This window comes from Mesoplodon mirus, assembly GCF_964341445.2.
Source record: "Mesoplodon mirus genome assembly, chromosome: 5".
Lineage (NCBI taxonomy): Eukaryota > Metazoa > Chordata > Mammalia > Artiodactyla > Ziphiidae > Mesoplodon > Mesoplodon mirus.
In genome coordinates this window covers 150,155,047-150,182,651 of record NC_138980.1, presented here as the reverse complement: position 1 = coordinate 150,182,651, position 27,605 = coordinate 150,155,047, and the positions used below count along the sequence as shown (strand labels likewise).

The 27,605-nt window shown below is 39.0% G+C and overlaps 1 protein-coding gene across 1 annotated transcript in view; it reads right to left on the bottom strand.

Moving 5' to 3' along the window:
- Nucleotides 1-27,605, bottom strand: part of PLCXD3 (phosphatidylinositol specific phospholipase C X domain containing 3) — a gene marked incomplete at its 5' end in the record, with an annotated part of 191,735 nt that overhangs the window by 53,426 nt on the left and 110,704 nt on the right. Inside the window, one exon of the mRNA XM_082622372.1 lies at nucleotides 3,523-4,231. Coding sequence (XP_082478498.1) covers nucleotides 3,523-4,231 — 709 coding nt within the window. The remainder of the gene's footprint in view (nucleotides 1-3,522; nucleotides 4,232-27,605) is intronic.

The following is a 27,605-nucleotide window of genomic DNA, read 5'->3' as shown; positions in this document are numbered from 1 at the left end:
ATTAAATAGGATTCTTCACTTAAATACATGTTAGTGCCTTTTATATGCTAATGTGCATTGTGAATCTTTTGGGAGAGTTGTGTAGATATATATTATCATGTTCAACACTCTCCTAACTTATCTGATCTTTATTCTACAAATCCTACTTTGGTAATGCTGTACTAAAGCATAAGTAATGAAAAAGCTGTTCAACATATAACTTGCAAAGTCCTATTGCATGAAATTGTATAAGAGAGAAAAATGAAAGTCATTTATTCCTTGAGTAGATTTTCCTTCTTGACTTACCAAAGGCTATTCCCTACACAGGTATGGAGTCAGGATATGGTTCTTGGCCAAATGCAAAGTAGGCAAATTGTACAGAAAAATGTTTTCCTAAGAATAGAACTATACAACAGAAGGCAAAGCTGGAAGGGAAGACTCCTTTCGTGCCCAATATGTAAATGTTCGAAGTAAAGCTTTTTAAATTAAAGGTGTAGCAAGAATGAACAGAATTAGAGTCAGCCATTCCCCAGGCCCCTCTTGTCCCCTCCCCACCTCTACTGGGGATTCCTCAAAATCTGGAGGCTCTATGGGGTAGGTTTGAAAACAAAACATTCTTATGTGTATATAACTCCCTCATTTTTAAGTATGTAAGGTAAGTTGTTATTTATGAGAACAATTAATTTTTATAGAAAGTGGTTCTATTAAAGAAAAAGTCTTCTTGTTCTGATGAATACGTTGATGGGACTAACTGAATGTAGGTTTAGGGCCAGGGAGAGATGTGAATAGTTTGGTGCAATAATCTAGAGGAGAGTGCAGCATCTTCACCGCAATATGGGGTTGGGCGAAGAAAACAGATGAGAAAAGGTCAGGAAGGGGGTGGAGGAGAGGATTCAGTCAGGGGACTAGAGTCTAGGGTGAAAAGTGGTACAGATGTCATCAGAAGATATTCCAGGTCAGGAGATTTGTAATTCCAGATGAGTCTAAAATTCAACTTTAAGTCATCTACATTATTATGATTATAAAACCTCCCTTTTATGCTCAGATCTTCAGTAAAGTCTAAATAAACCACTATATAGAAATTGAGCAAGAAGCAAGTTTCATGTCTCAGGTTATAGAGGGTGGGACATGGATAGGCCACATGGAACAATCAATCCATAAAATTATGTAATCCAGAAGCAACAAGGGCTCTTTCCATAAGAATGTAAGAAATCTAGACATCAAGCAGAAATCTTAGGGAAGCCTTTACACTTGCATAGAGCATACAGTGAGGATCCCCAGTAAGGGTTGGGGATCTTAATTGAATTGAAAGAACAGGGAGATCCCAGCAAATACCTGAATAACAGAAGGAAGTTATAATTTTGCATGGAGGAATACTTCCTCTCCAAGGACCTGTGGCTTTCATTGCCAAAAAATGCAGTATCCCCCAAACGAGTTAACCTATATTCTTAATGATCAACTGGATCCACTTGGATGCCTTTCTAGCACTTTAAATTTAGCATAATCCTGATTGTATCTTCCCCCTGTCCTCCCCAAGTCCCTGTATCTTTGTTTCTTCCTTCTTTGAATGCATCCATCACTCATTCTACTTCTCAAGAAGAAATTTTATTCTCCCCTCTTTTCTTTCATTCACACCACATAGCTAAAGAGCCATCCAACTTTTGCTGTCACATACTGTCCCCTTCTACATTTTCTCACTTCTTCAGTTTAGCTTGCATATCCTTGTTAAAATAGTTCCAAGCACCTCTTAACTGCTTACTTTCTCCACTCCATCTATGCTCCATGCTTCACCAATTATCTACCCAAAATGCAGATCTGGTCAAGTCACTCCACCACTAAATATCATTTTCTAGCTCCCCATTGCTCATAGGATGATATTCCCTGTAGCCTGGCTTTTAGCCATCCTCAGTGCCAGTTCCTAAGCTCCAGCCAGTGCTGGCTACAACCCCAGAGCCCTCCTCCACCTCACCTGTGATGGCGACAATTTTTTTCTCTTTTATATGTTATGATTTATTATATTTAATATGGTAAAATTTAGATTCATTATAATTTAATCTCTCATCACGTTAAGTTGTACAATTCATTAACTATATCCTCTAGACTGTGCAAGGAGGCTTTTAGCCTTCTTGCAAATGTGTTCCTGCCCCACTACAAATTTCATCTGCCATTCTCCACCATATAGCATTTTCACCTCTAAAGGCCACCCACAGCATTTTCACCTCTGAATCTTTTCTCCTCATTTTCTTGTCTTTCCCTACAAGACCTTGTGCAAAACATTCATTCTCTGCCTCTTTACCATAATTCAAAATATCAATTAAAGTTAAAAATAAAAGGTGTGATAGGAATTGTGTTTGTTCTTCAATGTTTGCCTTGTTTAATACTTTAACTCAAAAGACTAAATAATATGTACAATGCTACATGTTGTATCAGGAGAATGTGTTACAAAGGTCTTTGGTGATTGCTAATTACACCTCACAGGTGACCACTGCCCTACATGTATGTCTGAGCTTGACCAATGGAATGCCTACACTCTGGGGATTGATTCTTGCTAACAATGTAGTGTAAAGGCATAGAACACAGCTTGAGAAAAATGGTGCTTGAGTCTTTGTTTCATCATTCATTGTCCAAGTGGCTTTAGGCAAAACATTTCACTTCTCTGAACTTTAATTTTTATCTGTTATACAGTCTCTACTTCCCAGGATTGTTATGCAGATCAAATGGAATCAGGTATGTGAAAATACTCTGAAAAAAAGTAGAGAAAGGGCTTTGTAATCTATAAAATGCTATGCAAATGTGAAAAGGAGTGCTATGAAAAGATAACTGGACATGGGGTCAAAACGCATGGTGCAGGAATCCCCTGGCAGTCCAGTGGTTAGGACTCCATCTGCGCTTCCACTGCAGGGGGCCCAGGTTAGACCCCTGGTTGGGAAACTAAGATCCCGCAAGCTTCATGGTGTGGTAAAAACAAAACAAAAACAAAAACAAACAAACAAACAAAAGCCATGGTGCTCTGGGTTGACCTGTGTCCTACAAAATGACATATTGAAGTCCTAATCCCCAGTACCTGTAAGTGTGACCTTATTTGGAAATAAGGCATTTGCAGATGTAATTAAATTAAGATGAGATCACTAGGGTGGGCCCTAATCCAATATGACTAGTGTCCTTATAAGAAGAGAAGACAGAGAAACAGGGAAGAATGCCATGTAAAGGTGGGTGCAGAGACTGGAGTGATGCATCTGTAAGCTAAGAACCACAATGGATGCCAACCATCACCAGAAGTTAATGCAGAGGCATGGAAAAGATTCTCCCTCAAAGCCCTCAGAAGGAGCCAGTCCTGCTGACACCTTGATTTCAGACTTCTAGCCTCTGGAAAGGAAGGATGGTAAATTTCTTTTGTTTTAAGCTACCCAGTGTGTGACAGTTTGTTGTGGCAGCCCTAGGAAACTAACTCACATGGGTGTGAATTAACTCCATCACTTATTAACTATTTGAATTTGGGTTTAATTACTTAAAAATTTCCCCTGATAACTTAAGGACACTTACCTTTCTGTGATCGTTTCTCTGAGACCACTGGCCACCCCTTTGACCACGGTGCTAGCTTTGGGGGTCAACACCACCTGAGATATAAAAAATGATCCCTTCTTCCTTCTCTCAGTGATGGATGCCTGAAGAAACTGGATCAGTTTTTCCGGGTCTGTGGTGTTGGCCCAGGGTGCTGGCATCATCTGCCCAGGCCAGAGAAAGGGTACTTCCAGAGCCACTGGACTGTGGTAGAAGACCAGCACTTGGTAGTCCTTCTCCCACAGGTACTTTAGACTCACTTCCTGGGCAAAAATCGCTGGGCACATTTTATTTCCATAGATGTCTTTCAGCATTTGGACGAGTTTTTCATGGTGATACTTCTGCATCCCATAAAAGTGGTTGAAGTCCAAGAATACTACCTCCTTATGGTGATCTGTGAGGAATGCATTGATCTCCTCAAGGCCTTCGTTGACTTTGGCACTGAACAAACCATGAGCAAAGTAGAGTTCATTGTCGGGGTCTCTAGGCTTGGTGGAAATTCGAAGATCAAAATAACGGATCCCAGCTCCTAGCTGACCAGTAAAGTTCATGGTTTGAGTGGCTAGCCATTTCCGCATCAGCTTTTTCGCCACAGTTCCAAACACAGAGACAAAATTCTGGACAGTTTCTGGCTGTTCAGGCCCCACTGGAGAGGCTTCATCAATGTAGAAGCTGAAGGAATCATGAGATCCTAGAAGAATAACAAGGCAAAATGTGGTTACATTTCAGTCCTTTGTCCTTCCCAACTTCTTTCCCTCTTGCCATGTCCATATCTCCCCCTCAAAAGAGCCAAAGGAAATACTAAGGAATATTTACCTAGCACATTCGAATGTCTTAGAAGGGTCTTTTTTTAATAACCTAGTATAGTACATGGAGGACTTCAACTGACCAAATGGCTTGTAAAATGATAAGAAAAAAATCCCAACTAATCAATTTTTTAAAATTCAAAAGATCATCTTCTACTTCTGTAAACCAAGAATTTAATATACTCATTAGGATTGGTTTTCCATATAGGTGGCGTAAGTGTCCATTCATAAAGTAGAATTTATAGGAACTCACCATTTCCCAAATACTTTGTCTACAATCTTGACCTTTCCCTCTATTTTGGGTTGATTGTAAGCCTAGAGGGCTTGTTTCAAAGAATAAAGAAGACCTTTTCACAGGTAGATAATCAGTGTTACTTCCTGCACTTTGGAAAGCACAAGAGGTCACGGGAATAAAGGAGGGGAGAAATAAGGCAAGAGGACGGTACAATTGCTGATATTTTAACATCATTCTTGACCCTGCATTTGGGCAATTGTGAATGTAGATGAAGTCAGGTACTTTTTACATATTGAATAAACAATTATTTTTTTTCTTGCAAGTTAACACATCTGACAGTATTTAAAAATTAACTAGTAGACTATTTTCTTCACAGATATTTCCTCTCTACAGTGAATGCTGTCTTTGGAGTTGCTTCCAAATTTAGAAGAATTTCTTTCTAGGGAGAACCAATTTAATTATTTATTTTTGGCAGTTACAAATATCAAACCTTCAGAAATGTAGCAATGAACATGTGTATGATTTGCCTGTAAGTACAGAGTGCCATTTAAAATATCATTGGACACAATAAAGGAAAATTATTTCATTTTAATTTTAGAGACACAGATGTAGAGAACAAACGTATGGACACCAAGGGGGAAAAGTGGCGGGGGGTGGTGGTGGTGGGATGAATTGGGAGATTGGGATTGACATATATACACTAATATGTATAAAATGGATAACTAATAAGAATCTGCTGTATAAAAAATAAATTAAATTAGATAAAAAAATTTAAAAAAATATTCAGAAACATTACAGAGAATCTTCACCTAAAAGTTCTTTTAAATAATTTTTAAAGGTAAATGTAAGATTACCAGATCAAAATGAAGTTCTTTTGACTTTGAAAAAAAAAAGCCTCCTTTACTTCTTGGTAAAATTAAATTAATATATTCTGGATTTTTCACACATTAGAAAAGGCAGATGTCATTATTCCCCATCTGTTATTCAGGCTTCCTTACACCTTGTTGTTCACTCCTGATTTACATCCATTGAGGTACAGCTTTTTCTAGATTTTTCACTCTTCCAACCAAGATGTGTACTTGTGCACATGCATGCACACACACACACACACACCTGTAAGTTTATTATCATCACCTCAGGGCCTTTAACTCTTAAGCTATTTGAAGCAAATTTTTTTAGTGATGTGATATTTATCTTGTTTATATTCCACATCTATGTCAATCTATATCTCTGTGCCTGTACATATATCTATTTATCTATGTCTAGCAGTAAACAGCCTACAGTAATCACAAGAGTATGGATTTTAGACACCATGGTGGGTTGTTAGAAAAAATAGTTTGAAAAATACTTTGATACCTTGTAAATCATAACCTTTTAACACTTGGAACAGATAATTCCTCAGAATTATTGGAATTTTTCAAACAATGAAAGGTAACCCCAAAATATAGAAATGCCACATTTAATTTCACCCAGAACTATCTGATCTATTTATCTTCAGTAGGTGGTATGGGAAGAAAATGTCAGCACTTTCTGGATAAGGAAAACTATCAGTTTGGGTCTGGAATTGGCAAATTTTAATAGGGATTTAAATTGCTGCATGTTGATTTATTTGTTGCTGTTCAGTGAATGGCTAATATAAATGAAGAAACTAAACTGTACTATGGTTTAATATACAGCAAGATTATGTTTAAAGAAAGAAATAAAAAAGTGAGCTTAAGAAGAGTTATAATGAAATGATCTAGGATTGGATTAAAATAAGTATAAATAAATAAATAAACCCTCAAAATAAGGGTTATATTATAAAATTTTAAATTAGTTTACAGGCATGTGAAGAAAAGGTGGATGAAAGTAATTAGTTACTTCTGTAATCTAATAGAAGACATAATTGGAAGCACACAGAAAGGGAATTAAATATGACTAGATTTCTTCTTTCAGAAATGAGTTGCTCCTTGTTTTTGACATGTTACTAGAAATATTAATTTGTTATTAAGGCCAAAATAAGGTAATATTAAAAATAAAAAACAGATAACAGGCAGAAGGAGAAAGCACTGATACCCCCACCAGTATTTGTTCTAAGCTAGATGACTCTGATGTGCAGAATTATTCACCAGATGCAAATATTATTTGAAGAGGAGAATTAAATTATCAATCAACATAAAACACAATTTATGCATTTTGGGAGAAAATACATAACCTAACATTGGCCAAGAAAGAATATTTTCAAGACTTTTAATTTCATTTGGAATAGTAGTTCCTCCCCAATTTCAAAATTTCCTCTAAACCATGAAGCTTTCTATTTATTTGAACTTAAAACAAATATACAGCACTACTACTTTATGACTTTCAATAACAGAGAAAACCTCTGGCCCAGCCCTGTGTCTTTAAAATCAGGGATCCTGCCCATGAGCAACACAGTGCTAAACACTATTTCTTTGTTCTAAATCCACAACCTGTGTGCCTTATCTGGTCTAATATTTTGCTTCTACATTGGTTCAGCAGTTAAATATTTACATTCTGCCATGTTAAGAAAATTGATCTGTTATGTATATTAAGTACTACCTCTCTTCCATTCAATATCTTTCCAGTATTATTTATAAAATCTCTTTGAGATGGAGTTCTGGCTGGTCTCTCAGTTTGGCCACAGTTCCATTTCAAATTCTGTAAAATTATGGGTTTAATAAACATCAAAGAAAATGCATCAAGTTCATTTCATCTGTGAACCTTCAGAACAAGAAGGCCCAGGGGGCTAAGGTTTGACATGCTCATGAGTGTGCAATTCTGATATCTATATCCTGATCTTAGAATTCAGGCTCTGACTCAATCAATATAAGAACTGCTCCTCTCCTGGTCTCTGCAGGGCACTAATCTTGCTTGCAAAAGTTTATGCATGGCACTATGTATTTCCCTTTCCTTGCCTGTTTTATTCCTGTTTTATTTAGCACAGTGCCAAGGTTTTTAAGATTCCTGTTTTCTGGGAACAGGTTTCCTGTGTATTTGGTATCTTGGTGCCTTTTGTGATTATAAGGCCAACACCACAGGACTAGGGAAGCATACGTACCTGCAATCTGTGAACCGAAAGAAGATTGCTGGATGAAGGGGTGCAAGAGTATATTTAGCTTTTTTTTTTTTTTTTTTTTTTCTTTTTGCGGTATGCGGGCCTCTCACTGTTGTGGCCTCCCCCGTTGCGGAGCACAGGCTCCGGATGCGCAGGCCCAGCGGCCATGGCTCACGGGCCCAGCCGCTCCGCGGCATATGGGATCCTCCCAGACCAGGGCACGAACCCGTATCCCCTGCATCGGCAGGCGGACTCTCAACCACTGCGCCACCAGGGAGGCCCCTATTTAGCTTTTGACACCCTTTTCTAGGGCAGAAAATAAGCAGGTGGTAATATCTCCACTTTCCATGGGAAGAGACAGAGTTCTGGAGTGAAGTTTACCCACTGGTCTTCCCTTCATGAAAGTCTCAGTCCTAGTCTTCTTTTGCAACTTACATGTATTCCCTTCTCTGTGGCAAAGCCTTTGTTCACTCATGGTGGTCTTCCTTTCCCCTGAATTCACAGTTCGTCTAGTCTGAAGCTCCTTCTCATCAACCAGTAACAGTTATTAGATGTTGTAACTAATGCTCATTATGTTCATTGAATTTTTATTCAGTCTTTATATCTTGTTCTCCACTTGCAATCCCCCAACATACATATTGATTTTAATCTAGATTGTAAGCTTCCCCAAAAGAAAAAACTATGCCTTATAATCTCCTGTGCCCACTACTGTATCCACGTTTATAAATATAAAAACATTTGGTTCAAGTCAATGGGTCAAAATTTTTCACATGGGATATGCTATAAAAGTAAAATCACTACTTCTACTAATAACTATTTTTACAGATTAGGCCATTATTGACCCTCTTTTTCTTTACTATTTCCTTTTAGATTTCTCAGAAAATTAGTCTACACAGCCTGGCTCTCTCTCCCTAACTTTGGTTCCATCTTTAACTGCTGTAATCACACTATCATGATTGTAACTCATATAAAACCTCTGTGAAATATCCTCAGTGACTACTAAAGAAACTCACCAGCCTTCTGTGATCTCATTCCTAAATCCTAGCACAGAGTTTAGCAGGCATTTAAATTAACATTGTTGAGTAAATGAATGAGTGGATCCTGCTCAACCTTGCTGGAACATTTGATACTGCTATACTTCCTTCTTGAAATATTTTCCTCCTTTGGCTTTTTACTCATGACTCTTTCCTAGTTTTTCTACTTTCTTGTAACTGTCCTTTCTCAGTCTCCTTTGCTGCCTCTTGCTGCTCTTCCAATTTCTAAATGAGAGTGTTATCCAAAGTTCTATTCAAGACTTCAACTTGCTCCATGCTTCTTCCTAGGGTGATCTCATTCGTTTCTTTGGCCTCATGCCTTATAATAGATGCATAATAAATTGATATCATCTAATCTGACATACATTACAGAGTCCCTGTCTGACTATCAGGTAACTAAATTTCATTGCTCCATGGGAAACTTAAACTTAAAATGTTTTAGATGAAACATAGTATCTTCCCCTTCAAACCTGCTCCTTTATATGTGTCCCTATCTTACTTAACTCATATTCCTTCCATCTCATACTTGGATTCATCTTGAATTCTTACCTGCCCCTCAAACTTCACATTCAGTCAGCCTTAAAGTCCCATTGTACTGACCTCCAAATCCTCTCTCAGATATGGCCTCTTCTTTTCCATTCCATTGCCAATGGCCTGGTTTCCGGTTGGGACCACTGACATAGCTTTTAGGTAGTGTTCCCTTTATCCTAGCTACTACCATTTAACCTTCCTCTTCAGGCATTAACCTGCCTCAGCCTCTAGAATGGATTTAATCTTAGAAAAAAAGCTATAGAATTGATTCCAGACAATAGAGTGGCATGTCTCATCAAATTCCTCTTGCTCTCTGTCTCTCTTTCATTAACAGGAATCTTGCCTTGGTAACTTATCCAGTATTCAAGTCTTCTAAGGAAATTATTTTCTCTTATGACCCCCTCCCACCCTTAGGATACTGAAATTTCACCACTAAATGTTAGGCTGGTAAGTAGAACTTAGTTATGTGTTGAGTCTCTCTGCCTGTTGGCGTTCCTTCAATATCATTGACTCCAGAGTACTAATTAGTCAGCTCCATTCCCTGTTACCTTGTACTAAAATCCCTAAACACAACTCTGTGTGGACTCTGGCCTTGAGAGGGTACAAGCCTGATTGATGGCATATAGGACTCTGACCTCAGCACATGATCATCTCTGCAGGTAGATCTGTACTGCCCCATTCCCGGTAGTACTTAATAAACAAAACCTACTATTGGTTTCTGACTGTAATAGAGTAGGGAAAATACACAGATTATGAAAAAATATTAATTCTCAAATCACTTTTACTTGATCTGGAAGTCAGTCAATTCTCTCCAGTTGTAACCACACAATGCTCAATCTGACAGAAAAAAATGTCAAAATTAATTATTTGGTTATTATTTGACAACCTACAATTAATCTTATTAATTTTCCCCCCATTGATTAAAGTGATCGGTTATTTGGATTTTTCAGAGACAAAGACCAAACCTTGAATAAAGATCACTCCTTGCTTCAGTCCTCCAGCACACAATCAGGGCTTTGTGGACAATACCGGCGATTTTGTGTCATCAGAGACAATGCACAATATGTAACACAAACTAAAACACTTCTAAAACTGAACAGACAATTAAAAACTACACGTTTGTAATTTAATATTTCTACTTCACTTGACATAAATGTATAGGAAATACAATTTTTAATATTAAATTAAACCTGACACATCTTGTAGAACACTGAGATTAATCCTTTTGTAAAGGAAAAATCAAAATGATCATGCTGTGTTTTCTCCTTGGATAAATCTGTATCTTTCATATTGTGTAAAGCCTCACTCAGCATGTCTCAGAGACAGTAAGCTGAAGTAAAGGAGGTTGGTTTCTTTACTTTTAAGTCTTTTGATCCAGGATCCCAGATGCTAAATTTGAGAAGCCTTATTACATTAATGCCTCCCAGTGGAGAAGCTCAATATTCATCACAATTTCTTTAAACTTGCTGGGTTGTTTCTTTAAACCAATAGATGAGCTGACAGTGAATAGTTTAGAGCAGCAGCATTTCAGTCAAGGGGCAGAAAACAAAGCCTGCTCCAACTGCCACCCTTGGTGAAACTTATTAAACCTCTTTTTCATATAGATTTCCTTTTAAGGACTATCAATAGGGCTGTCTGAAAAATAATTAAAAGACACCCCAAGAAATAAAGAATCCTTAAATTACCGCTAACTTCGCATAAACCAGCTCAGCTATACATTCTCCCTCTCCACTGCAGCATCTGCCTGGACCATTCTCAGCCGAGAGTCAAATGGAATCATTCCCTGAGGTTTTGCTGTGCACAGGAGCTGCTAAGCCAGGGATAACAGTATCCCAAACTTCTAAATCTGCCAACACAGCATTGGTGAGGGCAGCTTCCTAAATGGGAAGGTCCTGAGACCAGGAAGAATCTATATATGAAATCTAAAGATTTAAGAGGAAAATCAATAGAGCAGCAATACTGTTAGGTAATCAGAAAGACCAATAGACCCATCTGTTTCCCTAGAGAAGTGGTACTTAACCAGAGTTGATTTTGATCCAGGAAATATCTGACAACACCTGGAGATGTTTTGTGTTGTTATAAGTGAAGGGGGCAGTGCTACTGGCATTGAGAGGGTAGAGGGCTAGAGATGCAGCTGACCATCCTGCAATGCACTGGACAGCTTCCACAACAAAGAATGAACCAGCCCAAAATGTCTGTACAGTAGTCCCCCTCATCTGCAGGGGATATGTTCCAAGACACCCAGTGGATGCCTGAAACCAGGAATAGTACCAAATCCTACATATACTATGTTTTTTTCCTATACGGACATACATATGATAAAGTTTAACTTATAAATTAGGCACAGTAAGAGACTATCTGAATTGCCAGCATCACTACTCTTGTACTTTCAGGCCAGTATTAAATAAAATAAGTGTTACTTGGAACACAATTACTGAGATACCATGGCAGCCTATCTGATAACCAAGATGGCTAAGTGACCAATGGGTGGGATACTCCGCTCAAAGGGATGATTCACTGCCAAGGTGGGACAGAGTGGTCAGCATGAGGTTTCATCACACTACTTAAACAGTGAGCAACTTAAAACTTATGAATTGTTCATTTCTGGAATTTTCCATGTAATATTTTTGGGCCAGAGATGACCCGGATAACTGAAACCTCAAAAAGTAGAACATCGAATAAGGGGGGACAACTGTACTAACAAGGTTGAGAAAGCTTGCTCTAGTTGAAACTGTATATGCAGATAAAGTAATTTCCAGAAGTAGAAACCAAACATGGAATTGTCTCCTTCCACCCACACACACATTTTCCCACAGTAAAACTCATCTCTCACATGCTTCTCATTGTGCCATTTTACTTTGAAGATATAACAGCAACTAAAACTATCACACATGAAGCACTGCTTTTTGTGTGTGTGTGTGTGTGTGTGTGGTATGTGGGCCTCTCACTGTTGTGGCCTCTCCCGTTGCGGAGCACAGGCTCCGGACACGCAGGCTCAGTGGCCATGGCTCATGGGCCCAGCCACTCCGCGGCATGTGGGATCCTCCCAGACCGGGGCATGAACCCGCATCCCCTGCATCGGCAGGCGGACTCTCAACCACTGCGCCACCAGGGAAGCCCTGCTTTTTATTTTTTAACATCTTTATTGGAGTATAAGTACAATCTTCTGTTAGTTTCTGCTTTATGATAAAGTGAATCAGCTATATGCATACATATATCCCTATATGCCCTCCCTCTTGTGTCTCCCTATCCACCCCTCTAGGTGGTCACAAAGCACGGAGCTGATCTCCCTGTGCTATGCAGCTGCTTCCCACTAGCTATCTATTTTACATTTGGTAGTGTATATATGTCCATGCCACTCTCTCACTTCTTCCCAGCTTGCCCTTCCCCCTCCCCATGTCCTCAAGTTCATTCTCTACATTTGTGTCTTTATTCCTCTCCTGTCACAAGGTTCTTTTTTTTTTCTCAAAAGCACAATATTTTATTTAACTTAATAAATTTCACATTATAAAAGTTTTCTCATAGCATCATCCTTAATTCCTCAGTATTCACTAATATTGGGGGATTTTTCTTTCAGTTATTTGAGACTAAGGATGATTTTATTCATCTCTACAACCTGGTATATATATGTACAATGTTTGTCAAAAGTGGATATTCAAAAAAATTCTTGACTAAACTACGGTAATTCATGTGATCAGTTCTGCAGTTCTTAAAACTTTAAATTACTTGTTAATTCTAAGAGAAAGTCAGATACTTTTTAGAAGGATTTCCAAACCATGCTAAAGTGTCAGCCTTCATTTCCTTGTCTGAGGGAAACAGGAGAGAAATAGATGGTTTTAAAGTTCTCCAAGCTTCTGTGTCCTTTATACATCCACAATTTTAATCCTTATCATTTTCAAGATTTGCTAAATTATTTGAGGTGATCCATTCTCTTATTAAAGTTACATATTTTATGTCACATACTGAGCATATTAACAAATAACTTACTGATAAATGGCAATGCCCATAACATCAGGTTAATCTGATTTCCATGAAATGAGCTATAACTTTAAGAATATTAATTCATCTAATAAGGGTGATGATTTACATAATGTTGCCTAAAATATTTCTCTTGATTATTTTTTTTTTTACAAATTTAATCAGTTATACATATACATATGTTTCCATATCCCCTCCCTTTTGCGTCTCCCTCCCACCCTCCCTATCCCACCCCTCCAGGCGGTCACAAAGCACCGAGCTGATCTCCCTGTGCTATGCGGCTGCTTCCCACTAGCTATCTACCTTACGTTTGGTAGTATATATATGTCCATGCCGCTCTTTCACTTTGTCACAGCTTACCCTTCCCCCTCCCCATATCCTCAAGTCCATTCTCTAGTAGGTCTGTGTCTTTATTCCTGTCTTACCCCTATGTTCTTCATGACATTTTTTTTTCTTAAATTCCATATATATGTGTTAGCATACAGTATTTGTCTTTCTCTTTCTGACTTACTTCACTCTGTATGACAGACTCTAGGTCTATCCACCTCATTACAAATAGCTCAATTTCATTTCTTTTTATGGCTGAGTAATATTCCATTGTATATATGTGCCACATCTTCTTTATCCATTCATCCGATGATGGACACTTAGGTTGTTTCCATCTCCGGGCTATTGTAAATAGGGCTGCTATGAACATTTTGGTACATGTCTCTTTTTGAATTATGGTTTTCTCAGGGTATATGCCCAGTAGTGGGATTGCTGGGTCATATGGTAGTTCTATTTGTAGTTTTTTAAGGAACCTCCATACCGTTCTCCATAGCGGCTGTACCAATTCACATTCCCACCAGCAGTGCAAGAGTGTTCCCTTTTTTCCACACCCTCTCCAGCATTTATTGTTTCTAGATTTTTTGATGATGGCCATTCTGACTGGTGTGAGATGATATCTCATTGTAGTTTTGATTTGCATTTCTCTAATGAGTAAAGATGTTGAGCATCCTTTCATGTGTTTGTTGGCAGTCTGTATATCTTCTGTGGAGAAATGTCTATTTAGGTCTTCTGCCCATTTTTGGATTGGGTTGTTTGTTTTTTTGTTATTGAGCTGCATGAGCTGCTTATAAATTTTGGAGATTAATCCTTTGTCAGTTGCTTCATTTGCAAATATTTTCTCCCATTCTGAGGGTTGTCTTTTGGTCTTGTTTATGGTTTCCTTTGCTGTGCAAAAGCTTTTAAGTTTCATTAGGTCCCATGTGTTTATTTTTGTCTTTAATTCCATTTCTCTAGGAGGTGGGTCAAAAAGGATCTTGCTGTGATATATGTCATAGAGTGTTCTGCCTATGTTTTCCTCTAAGAGTTTGATAGTGGCTGGCCTTACATTTAGGTCTTTAATCCATTTTGAGCTTATTTTTGTGTATGGTGTTAGGGAGTGATCTAATCTCATACTTTTACATGTCCCTATCCAGTTTTCCCAGCACCACTTATTGAAGGGACTGTCCTTTCTCCACTGTACATTCCTGCCTCCTTTATCAAAGATAAGGTGAGGGCCTCCCTGGTGGCGCAGTGGTTGAGAGTCCGCCTGCTGATACAGGGGATACGGGTTCGTGCCCCGGTCTGGGAGGATCCCATATGCCGCGGAGCGGCTGGGCCCGTGAGCCGTGGCCGCTGGGCCTGCGCGTCCGGAGCCTGTGCTCCGCAACGGGGGAGGCCACAACAGTGAGAGGCCCGCATACCGCAAAAAAAAAAAAAAAAAAAAAAAAAAAAAAAAAAAAAAGAAAAAAGATAAGGTGACCATATGTCCGTGGGTTTAACTCTGGGCTTTCTATCCTGTTCCATTGATCTATCTTTCTGTTTTTGTGCCAGTACCAGACTGTCTTGATTACTGTAGCTTTGTAGTATAGTCTGAAGTCAGGGAGCCTGATTCCTCCAGCTCCATTTTTCGTTCTCAAGATTGCTTTGGCTATTCGGGGTCTTTTGTGTTTCCATACAAATTGTGAAATTTTTTGTTCTAGTTCTGTGAAAAATGCCAGTGGTAGTTTGATAGGGATTTCATTGAATCTGTAGATTGCTTTGGGTAGTAGAGTCATTTTCACAATGTTGATTCTTCCAATCCAAGAACATGGTACATCTCTCCATCTATTTGTATCATCTGTAATTTCTTTCATCAGTGTCTTATAATTTTCTGCATACAGGTCTTTTGTCTCCTTAGGTAGGTTTATTCCTAGATATTTTATTCTTTTTGTTGCAATGGTAAATGGGAGTGTTTCCTTGATTTCACTTTCAGATTTTTCATCATTAGTATATAGGAATGCCAGAGATTTCTGTGCATTAATTTTGTATCCTGCAACTTGACCAAATTCATTGATTAACTCTAGTAGTTTTCTGGTAGCATCTTTAGGATTCTCTATGTATAGTATCATGTCATCTGCAAACAGTGACAGCTTTACTTCTTCTTTTCCGATTTGGATTCCTTTTATTTCCTTTTCTTCTCTGATTGCTGTGGCTAAAACTTCCAAAACTAGGTTGAATAAGAGTGGTGAGCACCAGACCTAACAAATGAAGAGGTAATAGGCACTCTACCTGAAAAAGAATTCAGAATAATGATGGTAAAGATGATCCAAGATTCTATTTCCCAGATCCAAAATCTTGGAAATAGAATAGACAAAATGCAAGAAACAGTTAACAAGGACCTAGAAGAACTAAAGATGAATCAAGCATCGATTAAAAACACAATACATGAAATAAAAAATACTCTAGATGGGATCAATAGCAGAATAACTGAGGCAGAAGAACGGATAAGTGAGGTGGAAGATAAAATAGTGGAAATAACTGCTGCAGAGCAAAATAAAGAAAAAAGAATGAAAAGAACAGAGGACAGTCTCAGAGACCTCTGGGACAACATTAAACGCACCAACATTCGAATTATAGGGGTTCCAGAAGAAGAAGAGAAAAAGAAAGGGACTGAGAAAATATTTGAAGAGATTATAGTTGAAAACTTCCCTAATATGGGAAAGGAAATAGTTAATCAAGTCCAGGAGGCACAGAGAGTCCCATACAGAATAAATCCAAGGAGAAATACGCCAAGACACATATTAATCAAACTGTCAAAAATTAAACACAAAGAAATCATAGTAAAAGCAGCAAGGCAAAAACAACAAATAACACACAAGGGAATCCCCATCAGGATAACAGCTGATCTCTCAGCAGAAACTCTACAAGCCAGAAGGGAGTGGCAGGACATACTTAAAGTGATGAAGGAGAAAAACCTGCAACCAAGATTACTCTACCCAGCAAGGATCTCATTCAGATTTGATGGAGAAATTAAAACGTTTACAGACAAGCAAAAGCTGAGAGAGTTCAGCACCACCAAACCAGCTTTACAACAAATGCTAAAGGAACTTCTCTAGGCAAGAAACACAACAGAAGGAAAAGACCTACAATAATGAACCCAAAACAATTAAGAAAATGGGAATAGGAACATACATATCGATAATTACCTTAAATGTAAATGGACTAAATGCTCCCACCAAAAGACACAGAGTGGCTGAATGGATACAAAAACAAGACCCATCTATATGCTGTCTACAAGAGACCCACTTCAGGCCTAGAGACACATACAGACTGAAAGTAAGGGGATGGAAAAAGATATTCCATGCAAATGGAAACCAAAAGAAAGCTGGAGTAGCAATTCTCATATCAGACAAAATAGACTTTAAAATAAGGACTACTAGAAGAGACAAAGAAGGACACTACATAATGATCAAGGGATCGATCCAAGAAGAAGATATAACAATTGTAAATATTTATGCACCCAACATAGGAGCACCTCAATACATAAGGCAAATACTAACAGCCATAAAAGGAGAAATCGACAGTAACACACTCATAGTAGGGGACTTTAACACCCCACTTTCACCAATGGACAGATCATCCAAAATGAAAATAAATAAGGAAACACAAGCTTTAAATGATACATTAAACAAGATGGACTTAATTGATATTTATAGGACATTCCATCCAAAAACAACAGAATACACATTTTTCTCAAGTGCTCATGGAACATTCTCCAGGATAGATCATATCTTGGGTCACAAATCAAGCCTTGGTAAATTTAAGAAAATTGAAATTGTATCAAGTATCTTTTCCGACCACAATGCTATGAGACTAGATATCAATTACAGGAAAAGAGCTGTAAAAAATACAAACACATGGAGGCTAAACAATACACTACTTAATAACGAAGTGATCACTGAAGAAATCAAAGAGGAAATTAAAAAATACCTAGAAACAAATGACAATGGAGACACAACGACCCAAAACCTATGGGATGCAGCAAAAGCAGTTCTAAGAGGGAAGTTTATAGCAATACAATCCCACCGTAAGAAACAGGAAACATCTCGAATAAACAACCTAACCTTGCACCTAAAGCAATTAGAGAAAGAAGAACAAAAACATCCCAAAGTTAGCAGAAGGAAAGAAATCATAAAAATCAGATCAGAAATAAATGAAAAAGAAATGAAGGAAACGATAGCAAAGATCAATAAAACTAAAAGCTGGTTCTTTGAGAAGATAAACAAAATTGATAAACCATTAGCCAGACTCATCAAGAAAAAAAGGGAGAAGACTCAAATCAATAGAATTAGAAATGAAAAAGGAGAAGTAACAACTGACACTACAGAAATACAAAAGATCATGAGAGATTACTATAAGCAACTCTATGCCAATAAAATGGACAACCTGGAAGAAATGGACAAATTCTTAGAAATGCACAACCTGCCAAGACTGAATCAGGAAGAAATAGAAAATATGAACAGACCAATCACAAGCACTGAAATTGAAACTGTGATAAAAAATCTTCCAACAAACAAAAGCCCAGGACCAGATGGCTTCACAGGCGAATTCTATCAAGCATTTAGAGAAGAGCTAACACCTATCCTTCTGAAACTCTTCCAAAATATAGCAGAGGGAGGAACACTCCCAAACTCATTCTACGAGGCCACCATCACCTTGATACCAAAACCAGACAAGGATGTCACAAAGAAAGAAAACTACAGGCCAATATCACTGATGAACATAGATGCCAAAATCCTCAACAAAATACTAGCAAACAGAATCCAACAGCACATTAAAAGGATCATACACCATGATCAAGTGGGGTTTATTCCAGGAATGCAAGGATTCTTCAATATACGCAAATCAATCAACGTGATACACCATATTAACAAACTGAAGGAGAAAAACCATATGATCATCTCAATAGATGCAGAGAAAGCTTTCGACAAAATTCAACACCCATTTATGATAAAATCCCTGCAGAAAGTAGGCATAGAGGGAACTTTCCTCAACATAATAAAGGCCATATATGACAAACCCACAGCCAGCATCGTCCTCAATGGTGAAAAACTGAAACCATTTCCACTAAGATCAGGAACTAGACAAGGCTGCCCACTTTCACCACTCTTATTCAACCTAGTTTTGGAAGTTTTAGCCACAGCAATCAGAGAAGAAAAGGAAATAAAAGGAATCCAAATTGGAAAAGAAGAAGTAAAGCTGTCACTGTTTGCAGATGACATGATACTATACATAGAGAATCCTAAAGATGCTACCAGAAAACTACTAGAGTTAATCAATGAATTTGGTAAAGTTGCAGGATACAAAATTAATGCACAGAAATCTCTGGCATTCCTATATACTGATGATGAAAAATCTGAAAGTGAAATCAAGGAAACACTCCCATTTACCATTGCAACAAAAAGAATAAAATATCTAGGAATAAACCTACCTAAGGAGACAAAAGACCTGTATGCAGAAAATTATAAGACACTGATGAAAGAAATTAAAGATGATACAAATAGATGGAGAGATGTACCATGTTCTTGGATTGGAAGAATCAACATTGTGAAAATGACTCTACTACCCAAAGCAATCTACAGGTTCAATGCAATCCCTATCAAACTACCACTGGCATTTTTCACAGAACTAGAACAAAAAATTTCACAATTTGTATGGAAACACAAAAGACCCCGAATAGCCAAAGCAATCTTGAGAACGAAAAATGGAGCTGGAGGAATCAGGCTCCCTGACTTCAGACTATACTACAAAGCTACAGTAATCAAGACAGTATGGTACTGGCACAAAAACAGAAAGATAGATCAATGGAACAGGATAGAAAGCCCAGAGTTAAACGCACGGACATATGGTCACCTTATCTTTGATAAAGGAGGCAGGAATGTACAGTGGAGAAAGGACAGTCTCTTCAATAAGTGGTGCTGGGAAAACTGGATAGGGACATGTAAAAGTATGAGATTAGATCATTCCCTAACACCATACACAAAAATAAGCTCAAAATGGATTAAAGACCTAAATGTAAGGCCAGACACTATCAAACTCTTAGAGGAAAACATAGGCAGAACACTCTATGACATCAATCAGAGCAAGATCCTTTTTGACCCACCTCCTAGAGAAATGGAAATAAAGACAAAAATAAACACATGGGACCTAATGAAACTTAAAAGCTTTTGCACAGCAAAGGAAACCATAAACAAGACCAAAAGACAACCCTCAGAATGGGAGAAAATATTTGCAAATGAAGCAACTGACAAAGGATTAATCTCCAAAATTTATAAGCAGCTCATGCAGCTCAATAACAAAAAAACAAACAACCCAATCCAAAAATGGGCAGAAGACCTAAATAGACATTTCTCCACAGAAGATATACAGACTGCCAACAAACACATGAAAGGATGCTCAACATCTTTACTCATTAGAGAAATGCAAATCAAAACTACAATGAGATATCATCTCACACCAGTCAGAATGGCCATCATCAAAAAATCTAGAAACAATAAATGCTGGAGAGGGTGTGGAAAAAAGGGAACACTCTTGCACTGCTGGTGGGAATGTGAATTGGTACAGCCGCTATGGAGAACGGTATGGAGGTTCCTTAAAAAACTACAAATAGAACTACCATATGACCCAGCAATCCCACTACTGGGCATATACCATGAGAAAACCATAATTCAAAAAGAGACATGTACCAAAATGTTCATAGCAGCCCTATTTACAATAGCCCGGAGGTGGAAACAACCTAAGTGTCCATCATCGGATGAATGGATAAAGAAGATGTGGCACATATATACAATGGAATATTACTCAGCCATAAAAAGAAATGAAATTGAGCTATTTGTAATGAGGTGGATAGACCTAGAGTCTGTCATACAGAGTGAAGTAAGTCAGAAAGAGAAAGACAAATACTGTATGCTAACACATATATATGGAATTTAAGAAAAAAAAAATGTCATGAAGAACATAGGGGTAAGACAGGAATAAAGACACAGACCTACTAGAGAATGGACTTGAGGATATGGGGAGGGGGAAGGGTAAGCTGTGACAAAGTGAAAGAGCGGCATGGACATATATACACTACCAAACGTGAGGTAGATAGCTAGTGGGAAGCAGCCGCATAGCACAGGGAGATCAGCTCGGTACTTTGTAACTGCCTGGAGGGGTGGGATAGGGAGGGTGGGAGGGAGACGCAAAAGGGAGGGGATATGGAAACATATATATATGTATAACTGATTAAATTTGTTATAAAGCAAAAAAATAAAATAAAATAAAATTTAAAAAAAAAAAAAAAAAAAAAAAAAAAAAGAGTGGTGAGAGTGGGCAACCTTGTCTTGTTCCTGATCTTAGAGGAAATGGTTTCAGTTTTTCACCATTGAGGACGATGCTGGCTGTGGGTTTGTCATATATGGCCTTTATTATGTTGAGGAAAGTTCCCTCTATGCCTACTTTCTGCAGGGTTTTTATCATAAATGGGTGTTGAATTTTGTCGAAAGCTTTCTCTGCATCTATTGAGATGATCATATGGTTTTTCTCCTTCAGTTTGTTAATATGGTGTATCACGTTGATTGATTTGCGTATATTGAAGAATCCTTGCATTCCTGGAATAAACCCCACTTGATCATGGTGTATGATCCTTTTAATGTGCTGTTGGATTCTGTTTGCTAGTATTTTGTTGAGGATTTTGGCATCTATGTTCATCAGTGATATTGGCCTGTAGTTTTCTTTCTTTGTGACATCCTTGTCTGGTTTTGGTATCAAGGTGATGGTGGCCTCGTAGAATGAGTTTGGGAGTGTTCCTCCCTCTGCTATATTTTGGAAGAGTTTCAGAAGGATAGGTGTTAGCTCTTCTCTAAATGCTTGATAGAATTCGCCTGTGAAGCCATCTGGTCCTGGGCTTTTGTTTGTTGGAAGATTTTTTATCACAGTTTCAATTTCAGTGCTTGTGATTGGTCTGTTCATATTTTCTATTTCTTCCTGATTCAGTCTTGGCAGGTTGTGCATTTCTAAGAATTTGTCCATTTCTTCCAGGTTGTCCATTTTATTGGCATAGAGTTGCTTATAGTAATCTCTCATGATCTTTTGTATTTCTGCAGTGTCAGTTGTTACTTCTCCTTTTTCATTTCTAATTCTATTGATTTGAGTCTTCTCCCTTTTTTTCTTGATGAGTCTGGCTAATGGTTTATCAATTTTGTTTATCTTCTCAAAGAACCAGCTTTTAGTTTTATTGATCTTTGCTATCATTTCCTTCATTTCTTTTTCATTTATTTCTGATCTGATTTTTATGATTTCTTTCCTTCTGCTGACTTTGGGATGTTTTTGTTCTTCTTTCTCTAATTGCTTTAGTTGCAGGGTCAGGTTGTTTATTCGAGATGTTTCCTGTTTCTTAAGGTGGGATTGTATTGCTATAAACTTCCCTCTGAGAACTGCTTTTGCTGCATCCCATAGGTTTTGGGTCGTCGTGTCTCCATTGTCATTTGTTTCTAGGTATTTTTTAATTTCCTCTTTGATTTCTTCAGTGATCACTTCGTTATTAAGTAGTGTATTGTTTAGCCTCCATGTGTTTGTATTTTTTACAGCTCTTTTCCTGTAATTGATATCTAGTCTCATAGCATTATGGTCGGAAAAGATACTTGATACAATTTCAATTTTCTTAAATTTACCAAGGCTTGATTTGTGACCCAAGATATGATCTATCCTGGAGAATGTTCCATGAGCACTTGAGAAAAATGTGTATTCTGTTGTTTTTGGATGGAATGTCCTATAAATATCAATTAAGTCCATCTTGTTTAATGTATCATTTAAAGCTTGTGTTTCCTTATTTATTTTCATTTTGGATGATCTGTCCATTGGTGAAAGTGGGGTGTTAAAGTCCCCTACTATGATTGTGTTACTGTCGATTTCTCCTTTTATGGCTGTTAGTATTTGCCTTATGTATTGAGGTGCTCCTATGTTGGGTGCATAAATATTTACAATAGTTATATCTTCTTCTTGGATCGATCCCTTGATCATTATGTAGTGTCCTTCTTTGTCTCTTCTAGTAGTCTTTATTTTAAAGTCTATTTTGTCTGATATGAGAATTGCTACTCCAGCTTTCTTTTGGTTTCCATTTGCATGGAATATCTTTTTCCATCCCCTTACTTTCAGTCTGTATGTGTCTCTAGGTCTGAAGTGGGTCTCTTGTAGACAGCATATATATGGGTCTTGTTTTTGTATCCATTCAGCCAATCTGTGTCTTTGGGTGGGAGCATTTAGTCCATTTACATTTAAGGTAATTATCGATATGTATGTTCCTGTTCCCATTTTCTTAATTGTTTTGGGTTCGTTATTGTAGGTCTTTTACTTCTGTTGTGTTTCTTGCCTAAAGAAGTTCCTTTAGCATTTGTTGTAAAGCTGGTTTGGTGGTGCTGAACTCTCTCAGCTTTTGCTTGTCTGTAAACGTTTTAATTTCTCCATCAAATCTGAATGAGATCCTTGCTGGGTAGAGTAATCTTGGTTGCAGGTTTTTCTTCTTCATCACTTTAATTATGTCCTGACACTCCCTTCTGGCTTGTAGAGTTTCTGCTGAGAGATCAGCTGTTATCCTGATGGGGATTCCCTTGTGTGTTATTTGTTGTTTTTGCCTTGCTGCTTTTAATATGATTTCTTTGTGTTTAATTTTTGACAGTTTGATTAATATGTGTCTTGGCGTATTTCTCCTTGGATTTATTCTGTATGGGACTCTCTGTGCCTCCTGGACTTGATTAACTATTTCCTTTCCCATATTAGGGAAGTTTTCAACTATAATCTCTTCAAATATTTTCTCAGTCCCTTTCTTTTTCTCTTCTTCTTCTGGAACCCCTATAATTCGAATGTTGGTGCGTTTAATGTTGTCCCAGAGGTCTCTGAGACTGTCCTCTGTTCTTTTCATTCTTTTTTCTTTATTTTGCTCTGCAGCAGTTATTTCCACTATTTTATCTTCCACCTCACTTATCCGTTCTTCTGCCTCAGTTATTCTGCTATTGATCCCATCTAGAGTATTTTTTATTTCATGTATTGTGTTTTTAATTGATGCTTGATTCATCTTTAGTTCTTCTAGGTCCTTGGTAACTGTTTCTTGCATTTTGTCTATTCTATTTCCAAGATTTTGGATCTGGGAAATAGAATCTTGGATCATCTTTACCATCATTATTCTGAATTCTTTTTCAGGTAGACTGCCTATTACCTCTTCATTTGTTAGATCTGGTGGGTTTTTATCTTGCTCCTTCTCCTGCTGTGTGTTTTTCTGTCTTCTCATTTTGCTTATGTTACTGTGTTTGGGGTCTCCTTTTTGCAGGCTGCAGGTTCGTAGTTCCCGTTGTTTTTGGTGTCTGTCCCCAGTGGCTAAGGTTGGTTTAGTGGGTTGTGTAGGCTTCCTGGTGGAGGGGACTACTGCCTGTGTTCTGGTGGATGAGGCTGGATCTTGTCTTTCTGGTGGGCAGGTCCACGTCTGGTGGTGTGTTTTGGGGTGTCTGCAGACTTTTTATGAGTTTAGGCCACCTCTCTGCTAATGGGTGGCGTTGTGTTCCTGTCTTGCTAGTTGTTTGGCTTAGGGTGTCCAGCACTGTAGCTTGCTGGTCGTTGACTGAAGCTGGGTGCTGGTGTTGAGATGGAGATCTCTGGGAGATTTTTGCCGTTTGATATTATGTGGAGCTGGGAGGTCTCTTGTGGACCAGTGTCCTGAAGTTGGCTCTCCCACCTCAGAGGCACAGCACTGACTCCTGGCTCCTCAATTTGGGATGATGTGTTGTCTATTCATGTATTCCACAGATGCAGGGTACATCAAGTTGATTGTGGAGCTTTAATCCGCTGCTTCTGAGGCTGCTGGGAGAGGTTTCCCTTTCTCTTCTTTGTTCTCACAGCTCCTGGGTCTCAGCTTTGGATTTGGCCCCGCCTCTGCATGTAGGTCGCCGGAGGGCGTCTGTTCTTCGCTCAGACAGGACAGGGTTAAAGGAGCAGCCTCTTCGGGGACTCTAGTTCACTCAGGCCGGGCGGGAGGGAGGGGCACGGAGTGCGGGGCGAGCCTGCAGTGGCAGAGGTCGGCGTGACGTTGCACCAGCCCGAGGCGCGCCGTGCGTTCTCCCAGGGAAGCCGCCCCTGGATCCCGGGACCCCGGCAGTGGCGGGCTGCACAGGCTTCCGGAAGGGCGGTGTGGGCAGTGACCTGCGCTCGCACACAGGCCTCTTGGCGGTGGCAGCAGCAGCCCCAGCGTCCCACGCCCGTCTCTGGGCTCTGCGCCCCCAGTCGCGACTCGCGCCCGTCTGTGGAGCCCCTCTAAGCAGCGCTCCTAATCCCCTCTCCTCGCGCACCAGGAAACCAAGAGGGAAGAAAAAGTCTCTTGCCTCTTCGGCAGCTCCAGAGTTTTCCTGGACTCCCTCCCGGCCAGCTGCGGCACATTAGCCCCCTTCAGGCTGAGGTCTCGCCGCCAGCCCCAGTCCTCTCCCTGCGCTCCGACCGAAGCCCAAGCCTCAGCCTCCAGCGCTGTGCGCCCCGGCGGCCGAGCAGACAAGCCTCTCGGGCTGGTGAGTGCCGCTCGGCACCGATCCTCTGTGTGGGGATCTCTCCGCTTTGCCCTACCCAGGTATGTGGGGGGTTTCCTTCCTTTTGGGAGGTCTGGGGTCCTCTGCCAGCGTTCAGCAGGTGTTCTGTAGGAGTTGTTCCACGTGTAGCTGTACTTCTGGTGTATCCGTGGGGAGGAAGGTGATCTCCGCGTCTTACTCTTCTGCCATCTTACAAGGTTCTTCAGAACCATTTTTTTTTAGATTCCTTATATATGTGTTAGCATAAAGTATTTGTTTTTCTCTTTCTGACTTACTTACTCTGTATGACAGACTCTAGGTCCATCCACCTCACTACAAATAACTCAATTTCATGTCCTTTTATGGCTGAGTAATATTCCATTGTATATATGTGTCACATCTCCTTTATCCATTCATCTGTCGATGGACACTTAGGTTGCTTCCATGTCCTGGCTATTATAAATAGAGCTGCAATGAACATTGTGGTATATGACACTTTTTGAATTATGGTTTTCTCAGGGTATATGCCCAGTAGTGGGATTGCTGGGTCATATGGTAGTTCTACTTTTTGTTTATTAAGGAACTTCCATACTGTTCTCCATAGTGGCTGTATCAAGTTACATTCCCACCAACAGTGCAAGAGGGTTCCATCCTCTCCAGCATTTATTGTTTGTGGATTCTTTGATGATGGCCATTCTGACTGCTGTGAGGTGATACCTCATTGTAGTTTTGATTTGCATTTCTCTAATGATTAGCGATGTTGAGCATCCTTTCATGTGTTTGTTGGCAATCTGTATATCTTCTTTGGAGAAATGTCTCCTTAGGACTTCTACCCATTTAGGGATTGGGTTGTTTGTTTGTTTGTTTGTTTTTTTGATATTGGGCTGCATGATCTGCTTGTATATTTTGGACATTAATCCTTTGTCAGTTGCTTCATTGGCAAATATTTTCTCCCATTCTGATGGTTGTCTTTTCATCTTGTTTATGGTTTCCTTTGCTGTGCAAAAGCTTTTAAGTTTCATTAGATCCCATTTGTTTATTTTTGTTTTTATTTCCATTTCTCTAGGAGGTGGGTCAAAAAGAATCTTGCTGTGATTTATGTCATGGAGTGTTCTGCCCATGTTTTCCTCTAAGAGTTTTATAGTGTCTGGCCTCACATGTAGGGCTCTAATCCATTTTAAGTTTATTTTTGTGTATGGTGTTAGGGAGGGCTCTAATTTCATTCTTGTACATGTAGCTATCCAGTTTTCCCAGCACCACTTATTGAAGAGGCTGTCTTTCATCCATTGTATATTCTTGCCTCCTTTATCAAATATAATGTGGCCATTTGTTCGTGGGTTTATCTCTGGGCTTTCTCTCCTGTTCCATTGATCTATATTTCTGTTTTTGTACCACTACCATACTGCCTTGATTACTGTAGCTTTGTAGTATACTCTGAAGTCAGGGAGCCTGATTTCTCCACCTCCATTTTTCTTCTCAAGATTGCTTTGATGGGCTTCCCTGGTGGCGCAGTGGTTGAAGATCTGCCTGTCAATGCAGGGGACACGGGTTCGAGCCCTGGTCTGGGAAGATCCCACATGCTGCAGAGCAACTAGGCCTGTGAGCCACAACTACTGAGCCTGCGTGTTTGGAGCTTGTGCTCCACAACAAGAAAGGCCGCGACAGTGAGAGGCCCGCACACCACGATGAAGAGTGGCCCCCGCTCGCCAAAACTAGAGAAAGCCCTCGCACAGAAACGAAGACCCAACACATCCATAAATAAATAAATTAATTAATAAAAAAATGATTGCTTTGGCTATTCAGGGTCTTCTGTGTTTCCATACAAATTGTGAAGTTTTTTGTTCTCGTTCTGTGAAAAATGCCATTGGTAGTTTGATAGAGATTGCATTGAATCTGTAGATTGCTTTGGGTAGTAGAGTCATTTTCACAATGTTGATTCTTCTAATCCAAGAACATGGTATATCTCTCCATCTGTTTGTATCATCTTTAATTTCTTTCATCAGTGTCTTATAGTTTTCTGCATACAGGTCTTTTATCTCCTTAGGTAGGTTTATTCCTAGGTATTTTATTCTTTTTGTTGCAATGGTAATTGGGAGTGTTTCCTTAATTTCTCCTTCAGATTTTTCATCATTAGTGTACAGGAATGCAAGACATTGCTGTGCATTAATTTTGTATCCTGCAACTTTACCAAATTCATTGATTAGCTCTAGTAGATTTCTGGTAGCATCTTTAGGATTCTCTATGTATAGTATCATGTCATCTGCAGACAGTGACAGCTTCACTTCTTCTTTTCCAATTTGGATTCCTTTTATTTATTTTTCTTCTCTGATTGTTGTGGCTAAAACTTCCAAAACTATGTTGAATAATAGTGGTGAGAGTGGGCAACCTTGTCTTGTTCCTGATCTTAGTGGAAATGCTTTCAGTTTTTCACCATTGAGGACGATGTTGGCTGTGGGTTTGTCATATATGGCCTTTACTTTGTTGATGTAGGTTCCCTCAGTGCCTACTTTCTGCAGGGTTTTTATCATAAATGGGTGTTGAATTTTGTCAAAA